At 53.4% G+C, this 14,439-nt stretch overlaps 1 protein-coding gene across 1 annotated transcript; it reads right to left on the reverse strand.

The window, feature by feature from the left end:
* Nucleotides 1-11,828: 11,828 nt before the first annotated feature.
* On the reverse strand, nt 11,829-13,988 carry LOC134347602 (cyclin-dependent kinase 5 activator 1-like). The gene has a single exon (XM_063049959.1). It carries the CDS (start codon nt 13,723-13,725, stop codon nt 12,775-12,777), a length of 951 nt encoding a protein of 316 aa, XP_062906029.1. The 5' UTR covers nt 13,726-13,988; the 3' UTR covers nt 11,829-12,774.
* Between the last annotated feature and the right edge of the window lie 451 nt (nt 13,989-14,439).

Raw genomic sequence — 14,439 nt, forward strand, 5'->3', positions numbered from 1 at the left:
GTGTCGGGGGGCAGAGTGCCAGAGGGGAGAGTGTCGGGGGCAGAGTATCAGGGGACGAGAGTGTCGGAGAGGAGAGTGTCGGGGGGGAGAGTGTCGGGGAAGAGATTGTAGGGGGAGGAGAGTGTCGCGGGGGAGAGTGTCGGGGGGGAGAGTGTCGGGGAGTAGAGTGTCGGGGAGGAGAGTGTCGGGGGGGAGAGTGTCGTGGGAGGAGAGTGACAGTGGAGGAGAGTGTCGGGGGGAGATTGTCATGGAGGAGAGTGTCGGGTGAGAGTGTCAGGGAAGGATAGTATCGTGAATGGGGAGTGTCGGGGGGCAGAGTGCCGGGGGGGAGAGTGTCAGGGGGAGAATGTCAGGGGAGGAGATTGTCAGGGAGGAGAGTGTCAGGGGGAGTGTCAGGGAAGGATAGTATCGTGAAAGCGGAGTGTCGGGGGGCAGAGTGCCGGGGGGGAGAGTGTCAGGGGGAGAATGTCGGGGGAGGAGAGTGTCGGGGAGGAGAGTGTCGTCGAGGAGAGTGTCGGCGGGGAGAGAGTCGGGGGGAGAGTGTCGGGGGGGAGAGTGTCGGGGGGAAAGTGTCAGGGGAGGAGAGAGTCGGGGGGAGAGTGTAGCGGGAGGAGAGTGTCCGGGGAGAGTGTCGGGGGGAGAGTGTCGGGGAGGACAATGTCGGGGGGAGAGTGTAGGGGGAGGAGAGTGTCGGGGGAGAGTGTCGGGGGGAGAGGGTCGGGAGGGAGAGTGTAGGGGGAGGAGAGTGTCAGGGGGGAGCGTGTCGGGGAGGAGAGTGTCGTTGGGGAGACTGTCGGGGAGGAGAGTGTCGGTGGGGAGAGTGTCGGGGAGGAGAGTGTCGGTGGGGAGAGTGTCGGGGAGGAGAGTGTCTGGGAGGAGAGTGTCAGGGAGGAGAGTGTCGGGGAGGAGAGTGTCAGGGAGGAGAGTGTCGGGGGAGAGTGTCAGGGAAGAAGAGTCTCGGGGGGAGAGTGTCAGTGGGGGAGAGTGTAGGGGAGGAGAGTGTCGGGGGGAGAGTGTCGGGCAGGAGAGTGTCGGGGAGAAGAGAGTCGGGGCGGAGAGTGTCATGGAAGGGGAGTGTCGGGGGAGCAGAGTGTCGGTGGGGAGAGTTTCGGGGGGAGTGTCGGCGGGGAGAGTGCCGGGGGAGAGTGTCATGGAAGGGGAGTGTCGGGGGGCAGAGTGTCGGGGGGAGAATGTCGGGGGGAGAGTGCCGGGGGGGAGAGTGTCGGGGGAGGAGAGAGTCGGGGGTGAGAGTGTCGCGGGGGAGAGTGTCGCGGGGGAGAGTGTCGGGGAGGAGAGTGTCGGGGAGGAGAGTGTAGGGATAGGAGAGTGTCGGGGCGGACAGTGTTGGTGGGGAGAATGTCGGGGGAGGAGAGTGACGGCGGAGAGTGTCGGGGAGGAGAGTGTCAGGGGAGGAGAGGGTCGGGGAGGAGAGAGTCGGGGAGGAGAGTGTCGGGGGAGAGTGTCAGGGAAGGATAGTATCGTGAAAGGGCAGTGTCGGGGGGCAGAGTGCCGTGGGGGGAGAATGTCGGGGGGAGAGTGTCAGGGGTAGAGTGTCAGGGGAGGAGAGTGTCGGGGAGGAGCTTGTCGGGGAGGAGAGTGTCGGGGGAGAGTGTCAGGGAAGGATAGTATCGTGAAAGGGGAGTGTCGGGGGATAGAGTGCCGGGGGGAGAGTGTCGGGGGGAGAATGTCAGGGGAGGAGAGTGTCGGGGAGGAGAGTGTAGGGGGAGGAGAGTGTCGGGGGAGAGTGACAGGGGGGAGAGTGTCGGGGTGGAGAGTGTCGGGGAGGAGAGTTTCAGGGGAGGAGAGTTTCGGTGGAGGAGAGTGTCGGGAAGGAGAGTGTCGGGAGGAGAGTTTCGGGGGAGGAGAGTGTCGGGGAGGAGAGTTTCGGGAGAGGAGAGTGTCGGGAAGGAGAGTGTCGGGGGGAGAGTGTCGGGGAGAAGAGTTTCGGGGGAGGAGAGTGTCGGGAAGTAGAGTGTCGGGGAGGAAAGTTTCGGGGGAGGAGAGTGCCGGGCGAGGAGAGTGTCGGGGGAGAGTGTCAGGGGAGGAGAGTGTCGGTGGGAGAGTGTCGTGGGGCAGAGTGTCTGGGTGGGAGAGAGTCGGGGCGAGAGTGTCGGGGGGAGAGTGACAGGGGGGAGAGTGTCGGGGAGGAGACTGTTGGGGAGGAGAGTGTCGGTCGGGAGAGTGTCGGGGAGGAGAGTGTCGGGGAGGAGAGTGTCGGTCGGGAGAGTGTCGGGGAGGAGAGTGTCGGGGAGGAGAGTGTCGGGGGAGGAGAGTGTCGGTGGGGAGTGTGTCGTGGTAGGAGAATGTCGGGGAGGAGAGTGTCGGGGGGGAGTGTGTCGGGGGAGGAGAGTGTCGGGGGAGGAGGGTGTCTTGGAGGAGAGTGTAGGGGAGGAGCGTGTCGGAGCGGGAGAGTGTCGGAGAGGAGACTGTCGGGAGAGAGTGTTGGGGTGTGAGTGTCGGGGAGGAGAGTGTCGGGGAGGAGAGTGTCGGGGCGAGAGTGTCGGGGGGGAGAGTGTCGGGGAGGAGAGTGTCGGGGAGAGAGTGTCAGGGAGGGGAGTGTCGGGGAGGAGAGTTTCGGTGGGGTGGAGTGTTGGGGGTGAGAGTGTCAGGGGAGGAGAGTGTCGGTGGGGAGAGTGTCGGGGGTGAGAGTGTCGGGGGGAGAGTGTCGGGGGAGGAGAGTGTCGGGGGAGGAGAGTGCTCGGGGGTAGAGTTTTGGGAGGGAGAGTGTTGGGTGAGGAGAGTTTTGGGGAGGAGAGTGTCGGGGGAGCAGAGTGTCGGGCAGGGAGAGTGTCGGGGAAGGAGAGTGTCGCGGGGGAGAGTGTCCCGGGGGAGAGTGTCGGGGGGGAGAGTGTCCCGGGGGAGAGTGTCGGGTGGGAGAGTGTCGTGGAGGAGAGTTTCGGTGGGGTGGAGTGTCGGGGGTGAGAGTTTCAGGGGAGGAGAGTGTCGCGGGGCAGAGTGTCAGGGAAGGATAGTGTCGGGGGGAGGGTGTCGGGGAGGAGAGTGTCGAGGGAGGAGAGTGTCGGGGAGGAGAGTGTCGGGGCGGAGAGTTTCGGGGGAGGAGAGTGTCGGGGGCGGAGAGTGTCGGGGGGGAGTGTGTCGTGGGAGGAGAGTGTCGGGGGGTGAGAGTGTCGGGGAGGAGAGTTTCGGGGAGGAGTGTCGGGGAGGAGAGTGTAGGGGAGGAGCGTGTCGGAGCGGGAGAGTGTCGGAGAGGAGACTGTCGAGGGAGAGTGTTGGGGGGTGAGTGTCGGGGAGGAGAGTGTCGGGGAGGAGAGTGTCGGGGAAGGAGAGTGTCGCGGGGGAGAGTGTCCCGGGGGAGAGTGTCGGGGGGGAGAGTGTCGGCGGAGGAGAGTGTCGGGGCGTGAGTGTCAGGGGGGAGAGTGTCGGGGGGAGAGTGTCGGGGAGAGAGTGTCGGGGAGGGGAGTGTCGGGGAGGAGAGTTTTGGTGGGGTGGAGTGTCGGGGGTGAGAGTGTCAAGGGAGGAGAGTGTCGGTGGGGAGAGTGTCGGTGGGGAGAGTGTCGGGGGGTAGAGTTTTGGGAGGGAGAGTGTTGGGTGAGGAGAGTTTTGGGGAGGAGAGTGTCGGGGAGCAGAGTGTCGGGCAGGGAGAGTGTCGGGGAAGGAGAGTGTCGCGGGGGAGAGTGTCGCGGGGGAGAGTGTCGGGGGGGAGAGTGTCCCGGGGGAGGGTGTCGGGTGGGAGAGTGTCGCGGAGGAGAGTGTCGAGGTGGAGAGTGTCGGGGGGAGAGTGTCGGGGGGGAGAGTGTCTGGGGGGAGAGTGTCGGGGGGGAGAGTGTCGGGGAGGAGAGTGTCGGGGGAGGAGAGTGTCGGGGAGGAGAGTGTCGCGGGGGAGAGAGTTGGGGGGGAGAGTGTCGGGGAAGAGAGTGTAGGGGGAGGAGAGTGTCGGGGGGAGAGTGTCGGGGAGGAGAGTGTCGGGGAGGAGAGTGTAGGGGGAGGAGAGTGTCGGGGGGGAGAGTGTCGGGGAGGAGAGTGTAGGGGGAGGAGAGTGTCGGGGGGAGAGTGTCGGGGGGGAGAGTGTCGGGGAGGAGAGTGTCGGTGGGGAGAATGTCGGGGGAGGAGAGTGTCAGGGGAGGAGAGGGTCGGGGAGGAGATTGTCGTGGAGGAGAGTGTCGGGGGAGAGTGTCAGGTAAGGACAGTATCGTGAAAGGGGAGTGTCGGGGGGCAGAGTGCCAGGGGGGAGAGTGTCAGGAGGAGAATGTCAGGGGAGGAGATTGTCGGGGAGGAGAGTGTCAGGGAAGGATAGTATCGTGAAAGGGGGGTGTCAGGGGGAGAGTGTCAGGGGAGGAGAGTGTCGGGAAGGAGAGTGACGGGGAGGAAAGTGTCGGGGGGGAGAGTGTCAGTGGGGGAGAGTGTCAGTGGAGGAGAGAGTCAGGGGGGAGAGTGTCAGTGGGGGAGAGTGTCAGTGGAGGAGAGAGTCAGGGGGGAGAGTGTCGGGAAGGAGAGTGTCAGGGAGAGAGTGTCGGGGGAGGAGATTGTCGGGGAGAGAGTGTCGGGGGGGAGTGTGTCGGGGTGGAAGAGTGTCGGGGAGGAGAATGTCGGGAAGGAGAGTGTCAGGGGACGAGAGTGTCGGGGAGGAGAGTGTCGGGGAGGAGAGTGTCAGAGGAGAGTGTCAGTGGAGGAGAGAGTCGGGGGGGAGAATGTCGGGAAGGAGAGAATCGGGGGAGGAGAATGTCGGGGGGAGAGTGTCGGGGGAGGAGAGCGTCGGGGGGGAGAGTGTCGGGGAGGAGAGTGTAGGGGGAGCAGAGCGTCGGGGAGGAGAGTGTCGGGGAGGAGAGTGTCGGGGAGGAAGAGTCTCGGGGGGAGAGTGTCAGTGGGGGAGAGTGTCAGGGGTGAGAGTGTCTGGGGGAGAGTGTCGGGGAGGAGAGTGTCTGGGGGGGAGAGAGTCGGGGCGAGAGTGTCGGGGGAGATTGTCAGGGGAGGAGAGTGTCGGGGAGGAGAGTGTCGGCGGAGGAGAGTGTCGGGGCGAGAGTGTCGGGGGGAGAGTGTCGGGGAGGAGAGTGTCGGGGAGAGAGTGTCGGGGAGGGGAGTGTCGGGGAGGGGAGTGTCGGGGAGGAGAGTTTCGGTGGGGTGGAGTGTTGGGGGTGAGAGTGTCAGGGGAGGAGAGTGTCGGTGGGTAGAGTGTCGGGGGTGAGAGTGTCGGGGGGAGAGTGTCGGTGGAGGAGAGTGTCGGGGAGGAGAGTGCTCTGGGGGAGAGTGTCGGGGGGTAGAGTTTTGGGAGGGAGAGTGTTGGGTGAGGAGAGTTTCGGGGAGGAGAGTGTCGGGGGAGCAGAGTGTCGGGCAGGGAGAGTGTCGGGGAAGGAGAGTGTCGCGGGGGAGAGTGTCCCGGGGGAGAGTGTCGGGGGGGAGAGTGTCCCGGGGGAGAGTGTCGGGTGGGAGAGTGTCGTGGAGGAGAGTTTCGGTGGGGTGGAGTGTCGGGGGTGAGAGTTTCAGGGGAGGAGAGTGTAGCGGGGCAGAGTGTCGGGGAAGGATAGTGTCGGGGGGAGGGTGTCGGGGGGGAGAGTGTCGAGGGAGGAGAGTGTCGGGGAGGAGAGTGTCGGGGCGGAGAGTTTCGGGGGAGGAGAGTGTCGGGGCGGAGAGTGTCGGGGGGGAGTGTGTCGTGGGAGGAGAGTGTCGGGGGGTGAGAGTGTCGGGGAGGAGAGTGTCGGGGAGGAGTGTCGGGGAGGAGAGTGTAGGGGAGGAGCGTGTCGGAGCGGGAGAGTGTCGGAGAGGAGACTGTCGGGGGAGAGTGTTGGGGGGTGAGTGTCGGGGAGGAGAGTGTCGGGGAGGAGAGTGTCGGGGAGGAGAGTGTCGGCGGAGGAGAGTGTCGGGGCGTGAGTGTCAGGGGGGAGAGTGTCGGGGGGAGAGTGTCGGGGAGAGAGTGTCGGGGCGGGGAGTGTCGGGGAGGAGAGTTTCGGTGGGGTGGAGTGTCGGGGGGTAGAGTTTTGGGAGGGAGAGTGTTGGGTGAGGAGAGTTTTGGGGAGGAGAGTGTCGGGGGAGCAGAGTGTCGGGCAGGGAGAGTGTCGGGGAAGGAGAGTGTCGCGGGGGAGACTGTCGGGGGGGAGATTGTCCCGGGGGAGGGTGTCGGGTGGGAGAGTGTCGTGGAGGAGAGTGTCGAGGTGGAGAGTGTCGGGGGGAGAGTGTCGGGGTGGAGAGTGTCTGGGGGGAGAGTGTCGGGGAGGAGAGTGTCGGGGGAGCAGAGTGTCGGGGAGGAGAGTGTCGGGGAGGAGAGTGTCGGGGAGGAGAGTGTCAGGGAGGAGAATGATGGGAAGGAAAGTGTCGGGGAAGGAGTGTTGGGGAAGGAGAATGATGGGGAAGGCGCTGCCAACTCTCTTGATACTGATGCAGGATATCACCCAAAATGTTGACAATTGCTTTTATCCTACAGATTTGACTCAACATGTTGAGTTCCGCAGGCAGTTTGAGTCTTGTTTCTGATTTCAGCTTCTTCAAGACGTTTAGCTTTATTTGTTTCGTGTACATAAAGATGGAACATCAAAGCATATTCTAAAATGTATTATTTGCATAAAATCAAATCAAAGGGGCTTGGGCTGAGCCACCTGAAAACGCTGCCATGCTTCCATTGCCTACATCACAAGTCCACAACTCACTAACCATGTGTCTTTCAATGTGGGAGGAAACTGGGAATCCAGAGAAAACATGCACATTCATGGGGAGAACTGCAGTCACTTGTGTCTCCCTCAAGTTGTTCATCTCTTCTCATATAATAGACTTCCCTGCACTCCATCTATAGCAGTATGTTATTTTGTTGGCAAGAGTAAAATTGTGCAATATATTCCAAGCATGCTCAATACCCCAGGGCTTTTTATAATTATAGCGTTATTTATACTCCTGTAGTGAAATCTTGTAGCAATTAATGCATACATTCCATTTGCCTCCAGCTCCCTGCTGCATTGCATGTTACCTTTCAATGACTTATGTATAAGGATGTTTTGGACCCTCTGAACATCAACATATCCCAGTCTCTCACCATTAAATAAAATGGAATGTTAGGATGAGTGACTTTAAGGTTGGTAGATGATATAGATGTTGTGCTTTTTTAGGTAGAAAGATGAAGGGCGGTTGCTTACTATAGAAGGAATGTGTAAGTACGGAAATCTTGATCATGGCAGCTGAGTGAATGATGAAACTCAAAGACGCAAAGAAATCAAGATGAAGGAAAGCAACGTGACTAATGTTGTGCGCAGGGATGGGTCCATTGTTGTTTGTCATCTATATCAACAATTGTATGATAATGTAGTTATTTGGATCAGAAAATTTGCAGGTAACACCAAGCTTGTGTGTGTAGTGGACAGTGAGGAAGGCTATCAGAGCTTGCAACAGGATATAGGCCAGCTGGGAAAATGTCAGATGGAATTTATGCAGGCAAACATGAGGTGCTGCATTTTGGGAAGACAAACCAGGGTATAACTTATAAGGTGAGCTGTAGAGCACAGAGGAGTGGGGTAGAACAAAGGGATCTGGGAATACAGATCCATATTTCCTTGAAAGTGACATCACAAGAGAATAGGGTCATAAAGAGAGTTTTTGGCCGATTGGCTTTCATAAGTCAAAGTACTGAGTACAGGAGATGAGATGTTATGTTGAAGTTGAATAGGCCTAATTTGGAGTAGTGTGTGAAATTGTTTGTCAACTCCCTACAGGAACAATATCAATAAGATTGAAAGAGTATATAGAAAATTTACAAGAATGTTGCTTGGACATGAAGACCTGAGTTATCAGGAAAGGTTGACTGGGTTGGGACAAGGCAGAATAATAATTTGGCATGGACTAGATGGGCTGAAGGACCTATCTTGGCAAGTTTCTAAACAACTGTGGAAATACTTAACAGGTCAGGACACCTGTGGAGGATTAATATTTCATTCCAGGACCCTCCTCTACACCCTTTCCAAAGTCTCAATATCCTTCCTATGGTGGGGTGGGGGGGGCAACCAGAACTGTATGCAAACTCCAGATGTGGGCTAACCAGAGTTTTATAAAGTTGCAACATAACCTCTTGACTTTTAATCTCAATGTCTCGACTAATAAAAGCAAGCATTCCATAAACCTTCTTAACCATCTTATCGATCTGTGTAGCCACTTTCAAGGAGCTATGAACTTGGATCCCAAAATCTCTCTGCTCATCAATACTGTTAAGGATCTTGCCTTTAACTTGTACTGTCTCTTTGCACTTGCCCTACCAAAGTGCAACACCTCTCATTTATCTGAGTAAATCTTCATCAGCCATTTCTCAGCCCATATCTGCAACTTTATTCTTTGCCAGTCTTCTACATTATCTAGAACTCCACCAATTATGGTATCATCCACAAATTTACTAACCATCCATCTGCATTTTCTTCCAGGTCATTTATATACATCACAGACAGCACAGTTCCCAGCATGGATCTCTGCAGAACTCCACTATTTATATACCTGAAGCTCAATATGTCCCTTCAACTGCTACCCTCTGTCTTCCATGCACTAGCCAGTTCTGAATCCAAACAGCCAATTTGCCATGGACTCCATGCATCTTCATCTTCTGGATTAACCTCACACGAGGGACTTTGTCAAATCTCTATCTAAACTCCATGTAGACAACATTCACTGCCCTACACTCATTAATCCCTCTCATCTCCTTGTCAAAAAATTCAATCAAGTTGGCAAGGCATGACCTGGCACGCACAAAGCCACACTGGCTCTCCCTAATTGGGCCATGGATGTCCAAACACTGTATCCTATCCTTAAGAATTTTCTCCAGCAATTTCCCTACAACTGATTTGAGACTCAATGGTAGAAAGTTCCCAGGATTTTCCCTTGTTCCCTTCTTAAATAGAGGTACAACATCCATTTGTCAGTCCTCCAGGACCTTGCCTGCAGCTAGAGAGGACACAAAATTCAAATGTCCAGCAATCTTGTCTCTTGTCTCCTTCAATAACCTGGGGAAAATCCCATTAGGCCCCGCGGTCTTATCCACCTTAATACTCATTAGGAGGCCCAACACTTCCTCCTCCTTGACCTCTAAATACCCTAACGTATTTATACACTCGGCACTGATCTCCAGGTTCTCAGTGTCCATTTCCTTGGAAAATACTTAAGCAAAGTACTCATTAACTACCTCACTCACATTCTCTGCATCCAAGCAAATGTTTCCCCTTTTACCCTTGAGAGGTCCTTCTCTAGTTATTCTTTTACATTTGATATAGGTATAGAATGCCTTGAGATTCACATTAATCATACTCAAGTACAATCATGGCCCCTCCTGGCTTTTCTAGTTCCCTTTGTTCTTTATACTGGATACTTTATACTCCTCCTGTTCTTCATTTGATCCTGACTTCTGAAGCTTTACATATTTTTCCCATTTCTTCTTGACTAAATTCATCACCTCTGAACATCTAATGTTCTCTTATCTTTCCATCGCCTGCCTTTCTTCTAACATACTTTTCCTGTACTCTGTGCAATTGATCTCAAGTACCATCCACATGTCTGATGTGGTCTTGCCAGAGAAAAGGTGTTCTCAGTTAATGCTTCTTAGTTCCTATCTAATGCCCTTATAATTTGCCCTTCTTCAATTTCCACAAGGATTATACTTATCTTTATAGCTATCCTTAAAGTTAAGGAATTCTGGCCAGGCTCATTAACCAATACCAGGTCCAGTACAGTCCCTCCTCTCATTGAACCATCCACATATATATTTAACAAACCTTCCTGGATACACTTAACAAATTCAGCCCCATATAAACCTCTTACACTGAGAAGAACCCAGTTTATATTATGGAAATTGCAAACCCCTCCCCATGAAAACAACCCTATCATTTTTACAGATTTCCTTAACCTGATGATATATCTTTGCTCAATGTCCTGGTGGCGACTAGGATGTCTGTAGTACAATTTTATCAGTGTGATTTCACCCTTCCTATTCCTGAGTTCCACCCAAATGGAATCAATGACTGACCAGCTCCATTGTCTCCTCAGAATGCGGCTGTGATATTGTCCCTGATTAATCGTGCAACTCCACCCCCCAACATTTTACCTCTTCCTTTATCTTTTCTAAAACTTTGAAAACTTAATTCATTAATCATCCATTCCAGCCCCTCTCTCAACCAAGTTTCAGTAATGGCTACATCATAGTTCCATGTACTGATAATCACCTTCACCCATAACACTCCTAGCATAAAGCTATCTGACCTATCATACTTATTATTTCGATTTTGTCTTTCAATACTTAACCTGACATCTGCCTTCTGGTCCGAACTTATTTGCATGGATAAACTCAGAAAATGCGTGTACGGAATTATAATGATGCAAGGTTCAGTACTTCGGACAGCAAACTCCATTTAGCCTGTAGGTTAAATCTTCAGGACCTTGGACAGAGAACACATTTCTCTCCGGTTACAACTCTCAAGAAAAAGTAAACGGGGCCAACGTGTTACACTACAATCTTCTTTTTAGATCCTCAAATGGTCCCCGATGTCAGAAACGCAATCACGGAAAAACTCGGTCTAGTGCAACGTGGTTATATGCAAATTCCAGATGGGGTGTAGACAAACCATGATGCTGTCTGTACTGCGTATCTGTGTTAGCAGAGAGCTGGAATCGGTTTGAAATAGCGTTACTGATTTGGTAGTCGTCATTAAGGGCGGAAACAGGCCCTCCCGCCCATCAGGTTCGCGTCGACCATCGAACATCCTTTCACATTAATCCTATGTTAGTCTCCCCCCATTCCCTTCAACTACCACACATATGTGATATTAAGTGGCCAAATAATTCGAACAAGCAAACTCCACTGGGTTGAACCCGGATTTACGTGATGGGGTTTGAAGTAGCTGCACTGTTCGCTGCGCCATTGTGTTGCCCAGGGGCAGACCGACAAGATATCGACAGATAGAGATGGGAAGAGGCGGGCGAAAATAGATAAAGAATCAAAAGTCACCGGAAGTTACTGTCTGTTGACGCTGGATAAAGCACTGGGCACGCTCAGGTTTCGCAGATATTGAGTGAAGTGATTTTGCATGCGATGCACGATTTGATTGTAGTCAGCCTGATCGAACTCTCATCCTGTATGTGCAGACTACTGGTTTAAGTAGGGAGGGGGAGGGGAGGGGGAGAGAGTAAATCCGGGCTCACCAGGGCCGGAGACTTTTTAGTATAAAACGCACCCGCTGCTCGGTGTAGTGCGGCGATCCGCCCCTCAAGCTGCCCAAGATGTTGAGCTACGTCCTTTCTAGTCGGCAGCGGCGTGCAGGAATACATACGTCATGTCTAGCGCACTGAATGCAGTCGCAATCTCATTCCATCGCAGTGGTCTCGGTCTCGGTGTCGGGATTACTGTTAAATCTGCTCTCAGTAATCAGTGCACAAGGACTAAAGGGCAAATGCAAATGAGAATCAAGGCCGCGTCTATTCACTGCGCGCACCCCCCACACCCGAAAGCTACAAAATGGTCGCACCATCAGGTTTTAATAGATTAGCTATATAACTGTACATATACTTTAAAATAATAAAATACACTCCGCCATGGATAAGCTCAAGCCCGGCTGCGAAGGGACTAGCAACCCCATTCCGTAAAAACCCAGAGCTAGAGAAACGCCAACAGAAACTCCAAGGGGTTCGGCCCTGGGGAGCGAAGGGTTTTCGAAGATGCGTTTGAAAGACGCTCCGGGCCAGAGAACTCTGGCGAGCTGCTGTCGGCGGCCTATGCCCCAGTAGGTATGATGGGTTTAATTAATACACTTACATTAGAAAATTCCACACAGCAAGAGCTGTCTATAAAGAAATTAACGCTCAAATGCACACACGCATAAATTCTCGTGTCCAGCCACACATAAAATTCTAAATTAATAAACACTCGCTGCTTTGCATGAATACTTTTGAAATAATGAAGGCGACTAATCGGCTCATATCTCAATATATTTCTTTTTCGTTACGGCATGTTTAATGTACAATACAAAACGAAAATTTATCTAGAGTATCCCAACAATTGGCACATTTGACAATTGGTTAAGATCCCACCCCACCCTTTTCTGTGTGTTTTTTGTCACTAAGGAAAAAAAAGTACATTCAGACTGACAGAATGAGATTCTGCGGATCAAATGTGCAAATTAAAACGCTGGCTTTAAAACACTAGTCCCACGGAAAGCGGGTGTTTCTCTCTCCCGCCGCCTGTCTCCCGCACAATCCACCCACTGCCGCCCAAGGCTCTCAAGAATTATTTTCTTCCCCCGAGGGGAAAATAAATAAATAAATTTATATGTGTATATACATATATGTTTTTTTTAAATTCACACTCTATCTACAGAATTTGTTCAGCAGCCTTTGACTGCAACTGCGCGATGTTGATATTAAAACAGCCATCAATGGACTACCACAGGGACAATGTTCAGCATGCACTGTTGATGTTATGCTCCCCAAAACAAAAACCAGAATAACTTTTTTTCAGAAATGTAACAACGACCACCGTTGATACCGTGATCTACAGCACAAATTGGAAAACAATTTTTTTTTCTTTCAATAAAACTCACGGAAGTGAGGATTTGGGCTTCAGATTTTTTTTTAAATCCAATCTACGCCAATTTTGTTTGGTTTTAGGGCTCTGGGTCATTTTAAAAAATTTAACTCTTTATTCCAAATGTCTCATTAACCCTGTGTTGCCAGACCCAGATCCCAAGCTCTGTCACCGCAGCCCTTCTCACTGAGATTTAACAATAAACATGTGTTCACCCTTTCTTCGACTATTATATATTTATAATTAATGATGTTTTATATTTCTTTTTTAAAAAGAAAACATATCTAACGGTCCAGGTTAATTATATACTGCCCATTGGAGTCTCTGATGTTAGATTCGTTCTTGAGGTCTTGGAAAACCTCGGTGAAGTAATGCGGGTCGGAATTAATCCGCAGCATCTTGGCACTCATTCGGTCGATGATAGCGAGACTTCTCTCCCAGAAGACCTCCTTGTTGACTTCCACCAGGAAAGGCTTGAGGGGGTAGGAGATTTCGTTGCCCATGTAGGAATAGGCGAGGTAGAGGCAGGTGAGGAATGTCGCTTGCAGTTCGAAGTCGGTGGCGAGCTCCTCGTCCACCACCTCCCGGCACAGCAGGTAGACAAACACCACGTTGGCCGGGGTGATGAAGCCTTGGTCTTGCCAGCCTTGGATAAGCAAGGAGCGGTCCACGTTTCTGAACCACAGCACCGGCTCGTTGGAGTTCAGCTGCTTGAGACGGTAGCACCTGCGACAAAGGAAGTCTCCCAAACACCGGAGGAGTTCCCCGGTGGACGCCTGCACCACGACCCTGCGGGGCGAGCCGAGGCTGCCACTGCTGGCTTGTTTCTGCGTCGGCAGCAGGTTTTTGGCGGGGGGCTTGACACTGTTTGGGGCCACGGGTACCGGCACCGGGATGGGAACACTCGGTGGTTTCTGTTGCCCCGGATAGGGTTCGGGACCGGCTGGAGCTTGAGTCAAGCCTGGAAAGGATTTCTTCAGGTTCTCGCTATTGAGCTGTTTCACCGGGTCATTGTTACCTGCGGCGTTCACCTGCCCCGCCGGCGTTGGATTCACCTTCTTGGCGTTCTTCTTCTTGGCGGACGCTGCAACCAGACGCTTCCAGGTCAGGGCGGAGATGAGGACCGAATGCTTCTTCAGACTCTTCTCCTTAGGATTTTTGCCGCCCTGTTGCGCAGCATCGGCCGATCCTCCCTTGCCCTTGGGCTCCGGGGACAACGAGAGCACCGTGCCCATCTCCTGGTCTGCTAGCCGGCCGCGCTGCCTTCCTATGGGGCTGTAAGACCTGCTGCTGTTTGTGGCGCTGGGCTCGGGTTGGTGAATGCAGACCTACCCAACTCAACAACGCCGCATCCAGCAACCTGCTGGTCCCTGTGGCTGGTGGGAGACGGGGTCCGAGTCAGTGGCTACAGCAAGCTGCTTCTAAACCTTCGGATGTGTTCACTGACACCCTCGCCCAACCTGCCGCAAGCTTCTTCTCGCCGGACTGACGCGGTCTGCATCACCACCGATTTCGTCCCAGCGATGATCGGCAAACCAAGCCAATCAGATCCACTGACACATCCGAGACCGAGACCCCTCCAACCTATTGCAGTGAAAGCCAGAACGAGTGGAACCAGTAAAGCGCAAGATCTACTGATTGACAGTCCAGACTACCAATAAAAACGCAGTAAAGCCCGTCAATTCAAGATAAAAAAGAAAACGATTATCCAATCACAAGAAAAACTGTAATGATGTGCAACATCGATAACCATTAGGATCCAAGGTACTCAGGCAAAGGGGCAGGACATTGGATGAATGCATGGTGTTGCTTTGCAGAACGGCATCTGAGCCGAGACGCCAATTATTATCCTGGAATCCCAGTTTATATTCCTGCATTTAGATTATTTTAACTTGATGCATTTGTTTACAAAAGTTCAAGTGTAAGATTTACGGCGTGTCATTCAGCAG

Source organism: Mobula hypostoma, chromosome 6 (genome assembly GCF_963921235.1).
Source record: "Mobula hypostoma chromosome 6, sMobHyp1.1, whole genome shotgun sequence".
NCBI classification, from domain to species: Eukaryota; Metazoa; Chordata; class Chondrichthyes; order Myliobatiformes; family Myliobatidae; genus Mobula; species Mobula hypostoma.

Bases quoted from the DNA above. Each gene is read 5' to 3' on its own strand.
- LOC134347602 (XM_063049959.1), bottom strand. From the start codon at position 13,725: ATGGGCACGGTGCTCTCGTTGTCCCCGGAGCCCAAGGGCAAGGGAGGA.